We start from the raw sequence: 20,904 nt of genomic DNA, 5'->3' as shown, positions 1-20,904 counted from the left end.
GATCAACTGACTTTATGAGACACACATAGGTCTATGTCACTCCCAAGGTCTCTACAGGACTTTCTTCTATGGCACTGTCCCTTGGGAAATAAACTTAGGTTCATATTACTTCTTTGAGTCCCACTTCTTTTTAAAAATAAGAGCTTTATTGAGATAGAATTAATATACTACACAATTTGCCCATTTAAAGTGTACAATTCAATGGATTTTAGTATATTCACAGTTATGTGCAACCATTGTCACAGTTGATTTTACAAACTTTTCATTTAAAAAAGAAACCCTGTACCCTTTAGCTATCTTCCCCCATCTCCCCATCCTCTACAGCCCTATGCAAGCACTACTTTACTTTCTGTCTCCATAGATTCACCTATTCTGGACATTTCATATGAATGGAATCATATAATATGTGGTCTTTTGTGACTGGCTGTTTTCATTTAGCATAATGATTTCAAGGTCCATCCATTTGTAGCGTGTATCAGTACTTCATTCTTTTTATGGCTAAATAATATCCCATTGTATGGATATACCATATTTTTTAAACTATTCATCAGTTGCTGTACCTTTTGCCTATTATGAATAATGCTGCTATAAACATTCGTATATACATTTTTTTGTGTGAACACGTGTTTTCAGTTCTCTTGTGTAGATAACCAGGAGTGGAATTTCTGGATCATATGCTAACTTCATGTCTAATTGTTTGATGAACTGCCAGACTGTCTTCCAAAGTACCTACACTATTTTATATTCCCACCAGCAGAGTTCTAGTTTCTCCACATCCTTGCTAACACTTATCTGATTAATCAAAGTCCATTTATTTAGATCTTCTTGAATTTATTTCAACAATGTTTTGTAGTTTTCCAAGTATGTTTTACGTTTCTTTTGTTAAATTTGTCCCTAAGCATTTTGTTCTTTTTTTTTTTTAAAGATTGGCACCTGAGCTAACAACTGTTGCCAATCTTTTTTTTTTTTTTTTTTAATTTATGTTTTCTTCTCTCCAAAGCCCCTCAGTACATAGTGGTATATTCTAGTTGTGATGTGCCTCTGGTTGTGCAATGTGGGACGCCACCTCAGCATGGCCTGACGAGCGGTGCCATGTCTGTGCCTAGGATTCGAACCAGCAAAACCCTGGGCTGCCAAAGGGGAGTGTGCGAACTTTACTCGGCCACGGAGCTGGCCCCCCATTTTATTCTTTTTCATGTTATTGTAAATGGAGTTGTTTCTTAATTTCATTTTCTAATTGTTCATTGCAAATGTATAGAAATACAATTGACTTCTGTATATCGATCTTGTATCCTGCAACCCTGCCAAACTCGTTTATTAGTTCTAATATATTTTTTAGTGGATTCCTTAGGATTTTCTATATACAAGATCATGCCATCTGCAAATAAAGATAGTTTTACTTCTTCCTTTACATTTTGAATACTTTTATTTCTTTTTCTTGTCAATTGCTCTGGCTAGAACCTCTAGTACAATGTTGAATACAGGTGGCATCCACTTACTGTCCTTTAGACAGAGTCTTGCAAACTAGGCTGTTCACTTTTTCCTGATTGATGTTGCCTGTTTATCTAGTTACTTGATAATTTATTGAGGACATAAATCTTTAGTACTGATAAACCCCATATTATTATATTCAGTATCTTGAAAGTATTCAATAAATATTATGTGATTGATAACGATAATTGACCTCTCAGAGCCTCGCTTGGATCCTTCTTCTCTGTTGCTTGGCTGGCTCCTCTCACCTTGAACTCAACTTGACCAAAACTGCACTGATTGACTTTCCCCCCAGTGGTCCTCTGCCTCCTCTATTTCCTGTTCTGGCTAGTGGCACAACCAGACAACCAGGCACCCAAAACAGAAACCTGGGAATCATTCTAGTCTTCTACTGCTTACCCCCTACATTTAATTGGTTGTTAAGTCCCTTTGATCCTACCTTCTAAATATTTGGATTTGGTTTCCTCTTCTCTATCCCTACAACTACTGTCTTAGTTCAGGCCTTCCTCATCTGTCATTTGAAATTATTATTATTGTATTCTAACTGGTGTCCCCATCTCCTAGTTTATCTCCTCCAATCTTCTCTACAAACTGTTGCCAGGATGATTGTGGTAAGCTGAATAATGACCCCCCCCAAAAGATGTCCATGTCCTAATTCCCGGAGCCTGTGAATGTTACCTTATATGGAAAAAAAAAAGTAGAACTTTGCATATGTGATTAAGAATCTTTTTTTTTTTTTTTTTTGAGGAAGATCAGCCCTGAGCTAACATCTGCCGCCAATCCTCCTCTTTTTGCTGAGGAAGACTGGCCTTGAGCTAACATCCGTGCCCATCTTCCTCTACTTTACTTGTGGGATGCCTACCACAACATGGCTTGCCAAGCTGTGCCCTGTCCGCACCCAGGATCTGAAGCGCCAAACCCCAGGCCGCCAAAGCAGAACGTGCGCACTTAACCGCTGTGCTACCGGGCCAGCCCTTAAGTTAAGAATCTTAAGATGGGGAGATTATCCAGGTGGACCCTAAATGCAATGACAAGGGTTCTTATAAGAGAGAGGCAGAGGGAGATTTGACACACAGAGAAGAGGAAAAGGCCATGTGACCACGGGGGCAGAAACTGGAGTGATGCAGACACAAAGTAAGGAATGCCAGCAGCCACCAGAAGCTGGAAGAGACAAGAAACAGGGTCCGCTAGAGCCTCCTGAGGGATCCTGGCCCTGCTAGCACCTTGATTTTATCTCAGTGATACTGATTTCAGACTTCTGGCTTCAAGAACTGTGAGAGAATAAGTTTCTGTTGTTTTAGCCACCAAGTTTGTGGTAATTTTTTACAGCAGCCTCAGGAAACTAATACAGTGATCTTTCTGAAGTTCAAAACTATCATACATGGGAAAAAATTATTCTCTTTGTCTCTCTCAGTCTCTTTCTCTCTCACTCTCACTCTCTCTATATATCTGAACACACAAACGTGTATATCTGTGATAGATAGTCTGGAAGAAAATATATCAAAATGTTAACAGTTATTTCTACATAGTGGGATTATGATGATTTTTATACTTCTGTGTATTTTCGAATTTTCCCCTCAATAAACATATATTACTTTTATAATCAGAAAAAAAACCATGTTATTTTTTTAAAAAACCTCAATGTCTCCCCATCACCTACAGATGAAAGTACAAACTTCTAAGCATGGCACAGGCCCTTAATTATTTGGCCTATGTCCATCTCTCTAGCCTAATTTCCTTTCACTCAGCCTCCCCACTTCTCTTCAGTCATGACAAATTACCTAAAACATAGGTCATTCTGCCTCTGACCCTTTGCACATTGTTCTCTCCGACTTCAACCTCTTGGTTAAGACCCGATTCAAAGGTGTTCTTTCCTGTGAAGCCATTCCTGCTCCACTCAAGCAGAGCTGTGCTGCCTTTGGGTTACTTTACCTCTAATATGCTGCAATTACTTTATTTGCCTATACTATTGCAATTATTTGTTTATATTAACATTTCTCTGCTTATGTTGTGATTACCTTGAGAAGATACACAAATGTACAAAAATTTTTCTTTCAATTTGCTACTTTAGTTTTCCAATGTAAACAGTTATTGTGATTAAGTACAAATTCATTAAAATATTATTGAATCTATAGTAGCTTTTTTGTAACTATGTATTTTTTAACTCAACAGATAGAAAAAACCATCACGTGGGAGTCTATAAAATATTTGATATTTAAAAAGTCCTCCTAGGGGCTGGTCTGGTGGTATAATGGTTAAGTTCTCACACTCCGCTTCGGCGGCCCAGGGTTCACAGGTTTGGATCCCGGGCACGGACCTACACACTGCTCAACAAGTCATGCTGTGGCGGCATCCCACATACAAAATAGAGGAAGATTGGCATAGATGATAGCTCAGGGACAATCTTCCTCACCAAAAACAAAAATGCCTCATAGATCTTTATGCATTTATATGGAAAGATAGCTAAAGTTTTTGGGTTTTTTTTTGAGGAAGATTAGCCCTGAGCTAACTGCTGCCAATCCTCCTCTTTTGGCTGAGGAAGACTGGCCCTGAGGTAACATCCGTGCCCATCTTCCTCTATGTTATATGTGGGATGCCTGCCACAGCATGGCTTGCCAAGTGGTGCCATGTCCGCACCCGGGATCCGAACCGGTGAACCCCGGCCTGCCAAAGCGGAACGTGTGCACTTAACCATTGTGCCACTGGGCTATCTCCAATTAAAGTATTTTTTAAGTGGGAAAGTCATGACTCAGAAAAGTATGTATAGCTTAATTGTACATGTACAAAAAAAGTATAAATGGGGCCAGCCCGTTGGCATGGTGGGCTTGAGTTTGTGTGCTCCGCTTCAGCGGCCCAGGGTTTGCAGATTTGGATCCTGGGCATGGACTTACACACCACTCATTAAGCCATGCTGTGGCAGCATCCCACGTGCAAAATAGAGGAAGATTGGCACAGATGTTAGCTCAGCCACAATCTTCCTCAAGCAAAAAGAGGAGGATTGGCAACAGATGTTAGCTCAGGGCCAATCTTCCACACCAAAAAAAAAAAAAGTATAAACATTTCTCTTTGACCAGGACAGCACAAACACAGAGAATAGAAATGCAAGAAAGTGGTCCTAATTGTAACCATTGACATGAGCAGAGGGAGAGACATTTGTCTTTATACTCTTGGGTATTGTTTGATTTTTTTTTCCATGAGCAGGAAAAAAAAAGTCTTTTTCAGAATAGAGGTAATATTTCTTTTTTCATAATAGAGGTGTTATTTATTCTCAAAAAGTTTGAGAACCATTGGTCTAGGTATGTCCAGTATGGTAGCCATTAGCCATATGTGACTATTTAAATTTTAGCTAATTAAAATGAAATAGAATTAATAATTCAGTTCCTCAGTCGTACTTATCATAGTTCAAGCCCTCAATGGCCACATATGACCAGTAGCTACTGTACTGAACAGAGCAGATATAGAACATTACTATCATTGCAGAAGGTTCTATTGGACAGCGCAGGTCTTGATCACTGCGTCCCCTGTAAGGTGGAGCGAATTGGGACACTGAAACCCTGAGTGTGAATTAGTTAATTAGTGGGAATTAACTACAAACTCCTATCAGTTGAGCCTTGTAGCCCTTGATTAACCACAGGGCTAGTTAGGCAAGACTGAAAAATGAAGGTGATTACCTGATTGGCGTCCTATGGCTTACAAAATCAGTCTGATCTGGAGGCCTACAATGTATCCATGGCAATGATGACACCTGTGGAATCTCTCTGTAAATCACAGGAGCAACAGTGGTGTTTGGACCTCTGGGTTCCCTGGTTACCATGGAAATTGAGGGTGCTGTTTACAATTCTGTGTCATCACATAGAGACTAAGGTAGCAATCGCCCCCCCCCGCCCCCATTTCTATAACCATAACCATAACCAGAGTGATGACTATTTCAGCTGGACTTCATGAGCAGACCTGGCAGCAGGAGGAGCAACTAGAAATCTGATTAAGTATGGAGTGTCAGAGTGCAAGCCCTAATGAGGAAGTGTGAAAAAAGAAACATGGCGGGGCATTTTTCAGTAGGAAAAGGCTAGATGTACTACACTGAATACAATGACATTGTTACTCTTGCTTCTTGCACAGGCGCAGTGCAGGAATTCTCAGAGCACGCCTACGTGCACATTTTCTCCCCTTCTCTCTCTCCACTTTCCTCTCTCTTCCTTTTTCCCCCTCCCATCACTTGGTCTTTGAGTCTTTCGGTTAGTCCGTTTATGTTTCTCCTTCCGACCCTCCATCCCCCTCCCTACCCCTCCATCCCCCTCCCTACCCCCCCACCCCCCCCCCTCCCCCTCCATCCCCTCCCTCCCCCTCCCCCCTTCTTTTTTTTTTTTTTTGGTCTCTAGCGGACGCAACTCGCGCATGCGCATTAGGTACAAAGCCTCGCTCTTTGTCCCCATCTGTCGTTCACACGAATTCCAGTCTTTCGCCTTCGGTAGCCAATAGAATCGAAGAAATGGCGGAAAAACGATTCCGCCTCTGAAGATAAACCTTGATTGGCAGGTCACATAACCAGTCGAGAAGGCCAGTTTGTACCCCTTGGGAGGCGCCGAGCTCCGTCGGCTCGTTTCCGGCGGTCGCGCGCTCTTTTCTCGGGACGGTAGAGGCCGTGTAGCGTCGCCGTTACTCTGAGGAGAAAACAGTCGGTGGAGGGTGAGTTTGGGGACGACAGAGTGCTTGTTTGAGAGGGGAGTAGGGTTTCTCGCGACAATCGGTGAAGGAAGAGGCTAAAGGCGAGGCTCGATTTGGAGGGAGGTTGGCCCTTGGTCCCAAGGCCCCTTGAGGCCTTGTCCCCGCCGCCACACGGCTTCCTCAGCCCACCCGCGGGGGCCTGTCGCTCTCAAGTGGCCTGGCCGCCTGCCTTCACCTGGCTTTCGTTTCCTTTCCCGCCCCGCTCCTTTGTGCGACTGGTCTTTGAGTCGGAGCCCCGTCAGGAAGTGCCCCGGCCCTGGCGTCGCCCTGGCCTGCGGGCCCGGAGCGGCGCGGGGCGGGGGAGGCGCTGGCTCGGCGCTGCTCCTCGCGGCCTCGCGGGGCCCTTAACGCCGCGCGCGGGAGCGGCGGCCCGGCCGGCGGGCTTTGTCCGAGCTCCCCGCCGGGAGGTGCCGCGGCTCGCCCGCCCGCCGCCTCCGAGGCAGGCCCCTGCAGGCCCTTTTCTTGCCTCCTGTTGCCTGGTTACTCGACCCGTTGATAGCATCACTTTTTAAAATGGAAATGAATTTCGTGGATTTCTTATCGGGTATTCTGCCTTTGGAGGAACTCTTGTAAGCCGACACCGTTCTTTGTGTTCTTAACAGAGAGGTCGAGCTTACAGAGGACCGGGAGGCTCTTGGCTGTCTTCAGTGGAAGTTGAGGTAGGTGTAGGGGGCAGAGTTGCCAGAGAAAATGCAGGATGCCCGGTTCAATGTGAATTTCACGTAGACAAATTATTTAGTATATGTTGCATGGGACGTATACTTAAAAATCATTTTCAATCTGAAATCTAAATTTAACTGTATGTTGTGTATTTTTATTTGACAAATCTGGCGACTCTGGTGCGGGGGACGCTGGCTAGATTTACACTGTGTCTTTGTCCAACTTCCTTGTTATTAAACGAAAGGGCCTGAGAAGCTCTTAGAGAAGGGTTTCACCGTGTCGCTGCGTTCTGCAGCCTGCAGGCCGGTCCGTGTCTACGCGGCCATCTCTGTCTGGTAGACTTTCACCAGATTTTCCCCGCTGTTCCCGCTGAAAAAGTTGATCCTTTTTCTGAAAACTGAGGGGACGTTTATCTAGATTTCAAGTGTGCGTGATGTCGTGTTTGATCCTGTACCTAAACAACATTTGTGCAACTGTGGCGTGCCCAATAGCGCCAGTCTTTCTAAACCAGCAATACATATTTTCTCTCAAGAGAGTCCTTCGTCGGGGTTAGTCTTTAGGACAGATAAATAGACAGAGGTCTTTGCTGCTGATTTTCGTGCTTTGTTCTCAGAGGCCCAATGGTTAGGGGTCAGTGAATTTATTACTCAGGAGATTTCTGCACATATTTCTAGATTCTGTTGGTGGTCGTCATCCGAAGTAGGTGATAGAGACAATACTTACTGAGAGTACTTGCTACTTTGTGGACACTGTTTTAGGTAATTTATGCAATGTTAATTCAGTCTTCACCCTGAGTGCCTGCTTGGGAAAGAATAAACTGAAGGGAAAGATTAGAAAGATGAGCATTATGGAAGCATTTATTCAGAAACACAAAAGTAGGCAATTTGGTTATAAAAAAATGGTTTCTGCAGAAAGAATCCAGAAGAGCGGAGGAAGAATGTAATTGATGGCATTTGTCTAACTGGAGCACCCACCATATGTGGAAAGAGGAGTAGTGATTGCCAGCAGGAACAAGTGCCTGCTGTGTACATGATCTCATTTAGTCCTTAAAATAATCAGTCCTGTGGGGTAGATATTGTCCCCCCCCATCTTACAAATGAGGAAACTGAGGCTCAGAAGTTAGGTGACATGGCTAGTAAGTTTGTTAGACTCTAAACTCTGAAATCAAGGTGAGTTTGATTACAAAGCTAGTAGCATAGTGATGAATATGAGCTTTAGAGTTCAACAGACCTGAGTTCCACTCCATGCTCCATCACACTCTGGGACCTTGGGTGGGCGTCAGTTTTCTTATCCGGAAGAATAATAGTTGTGAGCACTAAATGAGATAATGCAGACTTAGTGCCTAGCATATAATGGTTGATAAATATCTGGTATTATCATCTTAACTACCGAGCTACAATTTACACTTTCTAAAACCAAAAATAACCTCCCTTGAAGTAATCTTAAATGGTTTAGAACATCCCAGCACTTTATCCTCAAGGAGGTACGTCATTTCTCCTAAGAAGTTGTAACATGGCCTTGAAATGGAGTGGAGGTGTAGTTAAGATGTAAATGTATAGTTTTTACTATTTCAGCTTTGAATGAGTCTCTATAAGGATTTCTATTAACATGTAAATATAAATTGTGGATTCCTGAATGGGATGCAAAGTACTGAGGCTGGGGCTACTGACTCCTAAATTAAAGGCTGAAGAAAAAAAAAGAGATTCCTTGGATTCTAGCCAGAGGTGGTAAGAAGAATTGTAGTTGGAGAAATGGCTGTGAGGATAATTCGCGTTTCTGCTGTAGGCCACTTTGGGGTCAGGGGAAGGGAGGTGTTCAATACCTGGGACTCAAATAGGGAAAGACCTGATTCTAGTGTTCACCTTAACTCTTGCTGGGGTAGACTTTAAATTTTGTATGTTTTAATTTCCTACTTTTATATCTTATTTTTAAAAACATGATTTCCTTTCTTTCCTTTTGTTTTTTTGGTATCCCGTTTGCTGTGAAACTGCTACACCTATTCATGGTGTTAAAAGTTGTTAGAATTTTTTGAGAAAACCATGCTGCATTAGTGGCAAGCGTCACAAAGATAGATTCAATTATTCTATTTTTAAAATGTATCCTAAGGAAATCACCTAAATGTTTCAGATTAGGGAATAATTTAGTAAATTAGTGTACATCCAGGTGGACTTTATGTAGCCATTAAAAATGTTAATTGATACTATAGAAATGAGAAAAAGCGGAATATACAATGGTACATTATGATTGCGGTTATTGAAATGATAAATGTATATTTTGGAAGGTAAATAAGCAAAAATGGAAATTGTGGGAAGAATATTTACTCATGGATGTGCCCAAGATTTAGCTATGAGCATTGTTTATAATGGTGGAAAATTAGAAACAACTCAACTGTCCAACACAATAGGGGCTTGGTTGACAGCTGAATACTGTGTCCATCAACAATTAATGTAGAAGATTTAGTGACATGAAAGCTGTTCATCATGTATCATAAAGTAGAAAAGGCAGGTTGCAAAATAGTTTTTACAATATCCCATTTAGACTACATATAAATATGTAAATCAGTGACTGGAAGGGTATACCAAAATGTTAACAGTGACTATTTTTTAACCGTGAATCGTTGGATTTTTATTTTTTGTTTTTATTTCTAAGTTTTCTATATTAAAGATTTTATATTACATTCCTATATTACATATAAGTTTTCTATATTATATTTCTGTAGTTTGTAAGAGGTACCTTATTAATGAGAAACAAGATTGATGGAGTTATATAAGTGAGAAAAATTCAAGCTTTGGCTTAAATGTCAACTTTCCAGGGAGGCCTACCTCACAGCTCTCTTTATAACGGCCATCCCCCCCTTCTACTCCCTATCCGCTTTGCCCCCCCACCCCCATTCTTTATTTTCCCATGGCGCTTACACCTCTTTAAGTACTATGTGGAGGCAAGAATCTTTGCTTTCCTCATTGATGCAGCCCAAGCACCTAGAATAGTGCCTAGCAGATAGTAAGCATTCAGTGAATATTTTTTGACTGAATTAGTAAAAAAGAAAAAAAAATAGTAAAATAATTATCAATAACCTATAAGCAGGACACTTTTTATTTTTGCCCACTTCCTGTTCCTTGTCTACATTCATGCATTTTTTTCCCCAAAATCCTTTCCCTCTTAAAGCATCAAACGTTTTTCATGTTTATATTGTCTTCATAATTTTTAATGCTGTGTAACTAATTCCATTATATAGATGTACCATGATTTATTAAAAACCATGCTCCTGGGTATTTAGGTCATTTTTATTGTTTTGTTACCATAAAGTCCGTTACAGTGACTATTTCATGGACATAGTTTTTAAATTTTAAAATTATATTCTTAGGATAAATTTGTAGGAGTAGATTCCTGAGTTAGAGAATATGGACATCTTGACGGTTCTGGTGACCTACTATGAAACAACTTGTGGATACAGAATTGCATTGATGTTTTCAGTTTTGGTAGGATATGATATAAAATTATTAGGGAAGTTTTCATACACATAAAAGTATTCTCATATACCCATCCTCCAAAATCAACAGTTATCAAGCCTTTGTCACATTTTCTTCATCTGAGGGATATAATTTTCTCTATTTTTTTTTTAAAGATTTTATTTTTTCCTTTTTCTCCCCAAAGCCCCCCAGTACATAGTTGTATATTCTTCGTTGTGGGTCCTTCTAGTTGTAGCATGTGGGACGCTGCCTCAGTGTGGTTTGATGAGCAGTGCCATGTCCGTGCCCAGGATTGGAACCAACGAAACACTGGGCCGCCAGCAGCGGAGCGCACAGACTTAACCCCACTCGGCCATGGGGCCAGCCCCTAATTTTCTCTATTTTAAAGGAATCATATAACGATAACAATACAGCGTTCATGAAAAGGTCCTTTTCTGCATCTTTCAGCTAAATTCTGACTAGAGGGTCTTGTGTTTAGGGGAGAGGATTTAGGATTGACTTTGCCCTTTTATTTCGTTGACTGAGGAACTGGCCTTGGATGAGGAAGACTGTCCTCGGCTTGTTAACTTGATCAATTAGAAAATTGCCGTTTTAAAACTATTCACTTTTGAATTCAGTCTGGATTGTACCAGGAATCTTCATTTTGTTTTCTTTTAATCTTAACGTTGATCTTTAGTTGACAGAATTTAACATTTTATGATTGCATGTTCATCGTTTTGTATTTGCTGTTTTTGTTGCTTTGGTAGCTATTTATCTTTCTGTTGTGATTATCAACAGTATTTACTGTATGCCAGTACTGAACTCGTGTTTTCACATTTATTAATCCTCATAGCTACCTTGAGAGGTAGCTATTTTTATTATCCTCTTTATAGTAGCTTAAGAAACCAGTGCAGAAGTAATTAACTAAGTAGTACGTAGCTAGTAAGTAAGCATTAGGACCGTGCTTCAAAACTCCACAGCCCATGTTTTTCCTGCGTTCATTCCACAGTATCTCCTGCAGGCCAGGACTGTGCAAGGTGCCAGAGAATAACAAGACTTATTAGTCCTTGTCCTTGTGATAAGTAGAGTCTGTTTCATTCATTGTGTTTTTAAAATGTGCTTTAACGTTATGATAGGGCTATTGGGGGAGGGTAGTTCTTTTGGAAAAGTACTTACCTATTCATAGGTAGAATTATTAAACTGGAAGGTTCCTCAAGTCATTCTAGTGCAAGCTGTTCTCATCTAGTACTTGTCTAGTTCTTATGTGCAACATAACTGCTAATGTCTGATTATTTTTAGATTTTTGAGTTATAGTCCTTCACCATACTTGTTCAGAATAACCAATTGTTTGGATCTAGCAAAAGCCAGGATATGAAAGGTGATTAATGACATATAGGTCATCGGGAAGGTGAGGGATTGCATGCTAAGCACTGGATGTATTTGATAGTCCACTTTTTCTTTTTAGGGTGCAAAAATGCAGAGCAATAAAACCTTTAACTTGGAGAAGCAAAACCATACTCCAAGGAAGCATCATCAGCATCACCACCAGCAACACCACCAGCAGCAACAGCAGCAGCCACCGCCACCACCCATCCCTGCAAATGGTCAACAAGCCAGCAGCCAAAGTGAGTGCATATTAGGTAACGGGGTAGAAATAGGTTCCCTCTTGGGAATGGTTTCTTGGTTTTTAGATTAGTCTCTTGGGATTATAAAGGAATAGGTCTTTGTGGCACACCTTTGTTCTCCTTTTCCCTATTTACTTCTTAATACTTAGCAAAAGACTGAGTCTCTGAAACAGGGAGCAGACATGTTGTAGGATAGCAGCTGAGTACAGGTTGCTTTGCTGTGTTGGCACATTCTACTGCTAAAAGATACCTGCTCGGAGCTTGGTTCTTAGAGGTAATCATCAGATGGCTGATAGTTAGAGAATACAGAACAAGTCTTTAAGACTTAATGGAGAAGTCTGGTGCTGAGTATTATACTTTTAGTCTGGGGCCTGTGCCAGCCCCTTTTTAATTAGAGTAAAAAGTCTTTAACGGTACATTCTCATTCATTCAGCAAACTTTGAGCACCTATTGTGTGCCTCTAAGACTAGAAGCAACCTCAACCTTCTTTATTTCCAGAGATTCCTACAAAGAATACTCTTTCGTAACTCATTTCTTGTCATTCCATTACCCCAAGCCTGAAATGGGAACTGTTAAGGTTAAGAAGATTGGTGAGAGATTGGGAAAATGGAGCAATTGTGTTTTAAATTTAAAAATCCTGATCCCTTCTGACATAAGACTCCTTGACTTGCTTAATTTTCTCTTTGGCCGATAGCTCCTGCATTGTCTTCCTATCTTTGACTTAGTCTAGGTTGGCTCCTGGCCCATAGAAGAGCTGTTGAGAAGTCCCCCAGATCTGTACGCTTTCATGTTCTAAGGTGCAGTTTACTGATAAGTAGTTAATGGATAGATTGCATTGGGAAATGGTGTTTGACTTTTTCTACAGCAATTAGGTTTCCTAGTCTAGCAGCAGTTGTAGCTCTTTGATAATGTGACTGTAAATCTCTTTCCCCAGTCTTTTGAGTGACTATGTGTCTTCTCTCAGATGAAGGCTTGACTATTGACCTGAAGAATTTTAGGAAACCAGGAGAGAAGACCTTCACCCAACGTAGCCGGCTCTTTGTGGGCAATCTTCCTCCTGACATCACTGAGGAGGAAATGAGGAAACTATTTGAGAAATATGGGAAGGCAGGCGAAGTCTTCATTCATAAGGATAAGGGCTTTGGCTTTATCCGCTTGGTGAGCAACTGTGGGCTTTTAGGGCATGTGCTCTAAAAGGTGGGGAAGCTGGGGAATAATGGATATGGAAAATTAGGCAGTGGAAATAATTCTCAGATGGTCTGTTTATTAAAAGCTTGTAGTTGTAGTTGGTGGAATAAAACAAAAAATGCAGATTTTGTTTTTATTTTTCCTCATAGAGTTTTGTGTTGTTTGAAGGACAACATAGGTTTATTTGCCTAGGATACTGGGGCTAGAGTATGCCCTTTGGAACTTTCTTGGTTTTAGCTGGGAAATTTCAAACATGCAGAAGTAGACAGAATAGTGTAATAAACCTGCACATACTCATTGCCCAGCTTCAATAAATATCAATTCATAGTTAATCTTGTTTTATCTGTATCTTTTCCTTATTTACTACCCTCCCATGAATATTTTAGTATGTTAATTTTTTTCCAGAAAAAATGAAAAAGGTTTTTATTTTAGTAATGATCAAGGTTTATATAGTTTATTTCCAAAGCCCTTACACATGTATTGTCTTACTTAAGACTCTTCAGGGGCCGGCCCAGTGGCCGAGTGGTTAAGTTCACACGCTCTGCTTCAGTGCCCCAGGGTTTTGCTGGTTCGGATCCTGGGTGCGGGTGTGGCACCGCTCATGAAGCCACGATGAGGCAGTGTCCCACATAGCACAACCAGAGGCAGTCACAACTAGAATATACAACTATGAAGCCTGGAGGGGCTTTGGGGAGAAGGGAAGAAAAAGAAGATTGGCAACAGATGTTAGCTCAGGTGCCAATCTTTAAAAAAAAAAAAAAAAAAAAAGACTTCAAACCATGAGGAGACAGTTTTTGTTTGTTTTTTTTAAAGATTGGCGCCTGAGCTAACAAATGTTGCCAATCTTTTTTTTTTTCCTGCTTTTTCTCCTGAAATCCCCCCAGTACATAGTTGTATATTTTAGTTGCGGATCCTTCTAGTTGTGGCATGTGGGATGCCGCCTCAGCATGGCCTGACAAGCGGTGCCATGTCCGCGCCGAGGATCCGAACCAGTGAAACCCTGGGCCGCCAGAGCGGAGCAGGTGAACTTAACCACTTGGCCATGGGGCTGGCCCCAGGGGACAGTTTTATTTGTATCTATTTTTTTTTTGGAAGTTTTAATTGTGTTAAAATACACATAAAATTTGAGAAGGACAAACACCAGATGATTTCACTCATGTGGAATATAAACAAAGACATGGACAAACTAAATAGTTCAGTGGTTATCAGGGGAAGGGGGCTGGCGGGGCACAGGGGGTGAAGGGGAGCGCTTATGTGGTGACAGTCAAGAAATAATGTACAACTGAAATCTCACATTGATGGTAAACTATTATGAACTCAAAAAAAAATTTAGCACTTAACCATTTTTAAGTGTAAATCTTTTTTAAAAATCTGATTTAGGAAACATGTTTAAGTGTATGGGGGAAACTTTTCTAGGAATTATCTATCTCCATAAATGAGGAACATAAATGTGCTAGCAAGATCACTGGACGTGGTGGTCAGAACTAGTTTTCATTCCAGATCTACCACTAACTCAAGACTATACAGGCAAGTCATTTTCTCTGGGACTCAGATTCCTCTTTAGTAACATAAAGGGAGTCCCATCAAGGACTGTGGTTCTAAAGAGGCCTCTTGAGGGCATAAGCGCTTCTGGTTAAACTTGTGTATATAGTTAGCGAAAATTAAACTGTTCTGGCTGCTGAATTGTAAGGGTAGGTTTTAGGCTGGTCATTATTGTCCAGATGATCGTTTACCACTTTGGGAAATAATCTGTGATACCATGTAAGTAGTAGTGACTTCTAGAATTTCCAATTGATTTATTGCAAGGTCATCAGAGGAATTAGGCTAACCAAAGAGTTATCTGAAACACACAAATTCCATTCTTCCAGTTCTATCCATGTTTCTTTGTATGCATGTCGCCAAGGTTTTTTAGAGACATTTTGTATTGAGCTATGCTACTTTAGACTCTTGATGGCTGTGCGAGTAGTCCTTGTCACACTGAGTTACTCTAATTTTCCTCTGCTTCCTAGGAAACACGAACCCTAGCGGAGATTGCCAAAGTGGAGCTGGACAACATGCCACTCCGTGGAAAGCAGCTGCGTGTGCGCTTTGCCTGCCATAGTGCATCCCTTACTGTCCGAAACCTTCCTCAGTATGTGTCCAACGAACTGCTAGAGGAAGCCTTTTCTGTGTTCGGCCAGGTGGAGAGGGCTGTAGTCATTGTGGATGATCGAGGAAGGCCCTCAGGAAAAGGCATCGTTGAATTCTCAGGGAAGCCAGCTGCTCGGAAAGCTCTGGATAGATGCAGTGAAGGCTCCTTCCTGCTAACCACGTGAGTGAGGGCTCGTTTTCAGAAATAGACCTTAGATTGCTACTTCCTCCTGTGGTCTGGGAAGTTAGCCTCTAGGAACCATATTCCTGTGTTCATTTAAAAATTTTTGATACTGGGCTGGCCCAGTGGCGCAGCGGTTAAGTTCGCATGTTCCGCTTCTCGGCGGCCCGGGGTTCGCCGGTTCGGATCCCGGGTGCGGACATGGCACCGCTTGGCGTGCCATGCTGTGGTAGGCATCCCACATATAAAGTAGAGGAAGATGGGCATGGATGTTAGCTCAGGGCCAGGCTTCCTCAGCAAAAAAGAGGAGGACTGGCAGTAGTTAGCTCAGGGCTAGTCTTGCCCCCCCCCCCCAAAAAGAAAAATTTTGATACTAGTTCAGCTTTGTAGTATGGGTTTCAATGTAATTCTAAGTTAATGGGAATGGTGTGAGGATTAAGAAATAAACCTTTTCAACCCACAACTAAAATATACAACTATGTACCAGGGGGCTTTTGGGGAGAAAAAGGGAAAGAAAATCTTAAAAAAAAAAAAGAAAAAAGCTTTTCAGTCTTCAGTAGATTGTCATTTAATCAGTGTTAAATTTCCCCTTACTTTGAAGTTTTAGAACTCTGAAAAGTTGTTGTCTGCACACAACATCTCTCTTAGTATTTACCCCAAGTCGTCGTCTGGATATTTATGCTGTACTGAAGTACCATATCTATCTACTTTGAATATCTTTTTTAAGGCTGTATGCGGAGATCTGAAGCCTGACTCCATGCTATCAACCCCAGGTTCCACATAATGCCATTAAAAGGACTTGGTTACTTGGGGCTGGATTTAAAGCCCTTTCAGAAGGATGTTTAATTGTGCAGTCCTGACCCCTAACTAGTTCCTTGTGCCAGTGGCAGATGTGGAGAGGAAGTCTAGGGTAGGGTATAGTTGATTAACACTGAAGTTTCTTTCTTTCTCCCAGATTTCCTCGGCCTGTGACTGTGGAGCCCATGGACCAGTTAGATGATGAAGAGGGACTTCCAGAGAAGCTGGTTATAAAGAACCAGCAATTTCACAAGTATGTGGTGCTGACAGATTCCTTGTTTGATGTTTGCCTATTCTTAAGGAAGCTTGTAAAGGGATGTGTAAAAGAGGCAGGTTTTTAGTATATGTGTTCACTGGCAGCCATTATCTTGGCCCTCAGCAGGAATGCAGTGTTTATGAGTTGGGGGAATCTTGGACAAAGTTTTAGTAACCCAGGAACCTTATTTATAGGGAGCGAGAGCAGCCACCAAGATTTGCACAGCCTGGCTCCTTTGAGTATGAGTATGCCATGCGCTGGAAGGCACTCATTGAGATGGAGAAGCAGCAGCAGGACCAAGTGGACCGCAACATCAAGGAAGCGCGTGAGAAGCTGGAGATGGAGATGGAGGCTGCTCGCCATGAGCACCAGGTCATGCTAATGAGGCAGGGTGAGTATAGGCCTTTAAGTCCTAAAACTGGAAGGAGGACAAAATAACTTTTTTCAGGAGTTTCCTTGTATCAATCAGTAGAGAAAGGCCTAAACCTCTACTTTTATTCTCTGAAATATTTTGTTGATCTTGGTAGGCAAATGAGCTTGGAGATGTGGCAGAGAATACTGGATTCTGTGGAGAAGGAAATAATAGGTTTGACTTCATTTTTGGAATCTGGATACCTTGGATGGCCACTCAGGGATTATATATCCCCTTTGGTTTCTGGATCTTTATTTATGGAAAATTATTGGGCCTATCTGAGGAGAATGAAAAATACTCTCAATCAGTCTGTTGTTTTTCTAGATTTGATGAGGCGCCAAGAAGAACTTCGGAGGATGGAAGAGCTGCACAACCAAGAAGTGCAAAAGCGAAAGCAGCTGGAGCTCAGGTAACTGTTCCCAAAGCCTTTGTCTCTGACAGCTCTGAAAGGTAATGTCTCACTCCTGCTTCCTACCGCTCTGCTACCTCATGCATCTGTAAATATGTTGGCACGTATTTCCTGGCTGCTTCTCAAGTTCTCTCTTTGAATGGGCAGTGTCTCAGCTGCCCGTGGTTCTAAGAATTGCCAAGGTTGCACTAAAGAGAAAGGAGCTGAGTGCTGGTCTCATGAGGCTCCTTTGGGAAAGAACTTTTTTCCCTGAAGGACACATTTGGGTTGCTTTGGGGCTGGGCACATTTAACAGTGAGTTTCCTGGAGAGCTATGATAGTTTTCAGTAGACTCTTGATCTTCTTGGCTGAGTCCCCTTTTTAGATAATTTGCTCAAGTTCTGGAAGGCCTCTGCTTAAATACCTTGGTGACTCTGTAGGCAGGAGGAGGAGCGCAGGCGCCGGGAGGAAGAGATGCGACGACAACAGGAAGAAATGATGCGGCGACAGCAGGAAGGATTCAAGGGAACCTTCCCTGATGCGGTATATCTCCCATGTGCCCATAATGTATCAGGCCAGTCATCATATGACAAACCCACCATGAATTGTCCACTAAGACTATAAAATATACCAGGTTATGACCAGTTCTTCTATTCCATGAGACTCCTTTTAGAAAGAAGAATTCATAGGAAGGAAAGGTGAGGTTTGAAAGGGAGTTTCTCCCTTTCAACTCCCAAATTCCTCACTGGCAATTTAGAATGAAAAGCTAGGGCCAGTGAATGTTCTTTAGACTCAGTGACTGTAGGATGAGATATATTCAGTCTTGTAGCAACCTTGACTAGTCTTCTGATGTCCTGGAAGTTGTACAGGTTGCAGCCCTGGAAGAAATCAACTGTCTCTCCCCCTTTCCTTTCACCTCTCCTCCTGTTCCTGATTAGGAGGCTCTGACCTTGAACTCACTGCACAACTAGCAAGGAGCTGTTGTCAGTGTTTCTCAGCTTGGTCTCAGTGCACATGAGATGTGTTATCACTCTATCTGCTTCCCTTAGTGTCTGGTCCTCAGTGGATTGTGGTAGTATGCAGTGCTGTCTTGGACTGTCTTGAGTGTTTTTTGTTTTTCAGAGAGAGCAGGAGATACGGATGGGCCAGATGGCTATGGGAGGTAAGGACTTAAGAGGTTAATGGTTCTGATTTCCTTTTTTGTCTCATCTCTCATGAATTATGTGGTTTCTCCTACCCAGTCCAGATTTAAAGGATTGACATTTCCAGGAGCATTGTTTTTTGGGTGTAACATGTATTAGCCTAAAGGTCTTACTGAATTGTTTCCTTTGGCACAGAAAGAGACCGAATCTCTGTCTCCTGTACTGATCACACTACTCTGCTTTTCAGGTGCTATGGGCATAAACAACAGAGGCGCCATGCCCCCTGCTCCTGTGCCAGCTGGTACCCCAGCTCCTCCAGGACCTGCTACTATGATGCCAGATGGAACCTTGGGATTGGTAATAATCTGCAGGACCCTACACTAACTCAGAATGGTGATACAAAGAGAAAGGACATTGCCTTCATAGTCTCTGGGCCTGCCATGATTTTGCTTCAGATATCAGTCTTTAGGACCACTGTTATCCATTAAATGTAACCTCAAGATCTTTATTTTTGATCTTTTCTTTTTTTTTTTTGAGGAAGATTAGACCTGAGCTAACTACTGTTAATCCTCCTCTTTTTGCTGAGGAAGACTGGCCCTGAGCTAACATCCATGCCTATCTTCCTCTATTTTATATGTGGGACACCTACCACAGCATGGCTTTTTGCCAAGCGGTGCCATGTCCGCACCCGGGATCCGAACTGGCGAACCCCAGGCCGCTGAGAAGCGGAACGTGCCAACTTAGCCACTGGGCCGGCCCCCTATTTTTGAATCTTGAGCAAGCCCGGTCTCGAACTATACTTTATCAAGAGTTAAGCAAATGCCTTAGTCTGACTGGCCAGTCTGTTTACTTGCTACCCTGGGTGAACAGGTTCTTTTTTGGAGGGCAGGCAATGAAGGTGAGGCATTATCACATAGAATAGATGTGAATCCAGAAGCCTTTATGGCTTATATAGTCCTGAGGTGGTTTTAGTTCTAGTGTCAAAATGTTAAAACTAGATAGGCTTAAGGTTACTGAAGAGTGATGGTCTGCCCTTGTCCAAATACCTAGTTCAGGAAAAAGGACTTGGCTAGAACTTATCCACCCTAGGAATTGAGTATGTAATATTGCTTAGCCAATAAGAATAAGGATAAAAAGTTAAAGGTAGGATGGTGGGGTGGGTCCATAATTCAGGCAACCTTCCTTTCACCGATATCTGCTAGAGTTCTAAACAGGCTTAGTCACCCCTAGTGCTGGGACCCTCGAATAGTTGAGTGGACTTGGCCTCCAGGGGAGGGACTACAGATGGGTAGGAAGCTTAGGACATAGGTTGTATTGTAACATTGCTCTCTTTTTCTCTTTAAGACCCCACCAACAACTGAACGCTTTGGTCAAGCTGCTACAATGGAAGGAATTGGGGCAATTGGTGGAACCCCTCCTGCGTTCAACCGTGCAGCTCCTGGAGCTGAATTTGCTCCGAACAAACGTCGCCGATACTAATAAAATTGCAGTGTCTAGTTTCCCAAAACCCCTAAAAGAAGGACCCTTTTTGGACTAGCCAGAATTCTACCCTGGAAAAGTGTTAGGGATTCCTCCCAATAGTTAGGTCTTCCCTGCCTGTACAACTTACTCTAGGGAGTATGCTGGAGGCAGAGGGCAAGGGAGGGGCGATATGTAACAAATCAGTTCTGTGTGGTATTTCGTTTAATCAATTCTGTGTGGTGCATTCCTGAAGTCTCATGTGAGTGTTGAGGGCCTGGGGGGGAACCATGGCAAATGGATCCAGTTAGAGCCCCCATTAATCTTAATCATTCCATTCTTTGTCCATCCTGTTCTGTTTGCTTTCTCATTCATACACCCCCCCAATCCCTGAGACACTGCCACATATACCACAAAAAACCAAATGTCCCCCAATGACCTTAGCCCCATTGCTCCATTCACTCCCAGGTGGGAATTCAGGCAAATGTCCGCAGAGGTCACAGACAACGTGCATACGGTTCTGTTATATCCCATATATTACCCCTTCATGTCCTAAGGAAGACGTTTTCTCTTAGTGATTTTCATTTTAGTATATCTTTTAAAAAATCTTGTGTTAACTTGCCTCCATCTTTTTCTTGGGTGAAGACAACCCAGGAATGGCCGTTTTGTGTCTATGATGTTGCTGTTCACAGCTTTTCTTGGTAGGCTTAGTACAATCTTGGGAACAGGGTTGCTGTGTGCTGAAGGTGGGACAGTAACTCTTAGCCTTGCCTATCTTAGGTAGTTACGCTGTGCATTTTTTATTGGTGTACCATGTTTGATTTGTCCCTGATACCTTTGGAGTTTTTCTGAAAAATGGAGCAGTAATGCAGCATCAACTTATTAAAATACATTTTAAGCCTTTTAATTTTCTGTGCTATTTTTGAAGGGGAAGGGAGGGAGTTCTGTCTCAGGATATGAGCACTGGGCTCTATAAGGATGATCGTTTATGACCTTTTGCT

At 42.1% G+C, this 20,904-nt stretch overlaps 1 protein-coding gene across 2 annotated transcripts; it reads left to right on the top strand.

The window, feature by feature from the left end:
* The first annotated feature begins 6,039 nt into the window (after nt 1-6,039).
* On the top strand, nt 6,040-20,810 carry NONO (non-POU domain containing octamer binding). 2 transcript variants are annotated; one of them, XM_046673254.1, is made up of 12 exons: nt 6,042-6,177; nt 6,819-6,875; nt 11,791-11,950; nt 12,915-13,108; nt 15,148-15,449; nt 16,405-16,500; nt 16,698-16,894; nt 17,240-17,324; nt 17,744-17,846; nt 18,426-18,465; nt 18,693-18,802; nt 19,790-20,810. In XM_046673254.1, exons 3-12 carry the CDS (start codon nt 11,800-11,802, stop codon nt 19,922-19,924), a joined length of 1,413 nt encoding a protein of 470 aa, XP_046529210.1. In that variant the 5' UTR covers nt 6,042-6,177; nt 6,819-6,875; nt 11,791-11,799; the 3' UTR covers nt 19,925-20,810. The 2 variants fall into 2 exon arrangements, with proteins under 2 accessions (XP_046529211.1, XP_046529210.1); XM_046673255.1 differs by lacking the exon at nt 6,819-6,875 and having other exon boundaries at nt 6,040-6,177.
* Nucleotides 20,811-20,904: the final 94 nt, after the last annotated feature.

The sequence above is a fragment of the Equus quagga genome, chromosome 10 (assembly GCF_021613505.1).
Source record: "Equus quagga isolate Etosha38 chromosome 10, UCLA_HA_Equagga_1.0, whole genome shotgun sequence".
Lineage (NCBI taxonomy): Eukaryota > Metazoa > Chordata > Mammalia > Perissodactyla > Equidae > Equus > Equus quagga.
The sequence above is the reverse complement of the archived record's forward strand: the minus strand, read 5'-3'. Positions and strand labels throughout refer to the sequence as shown.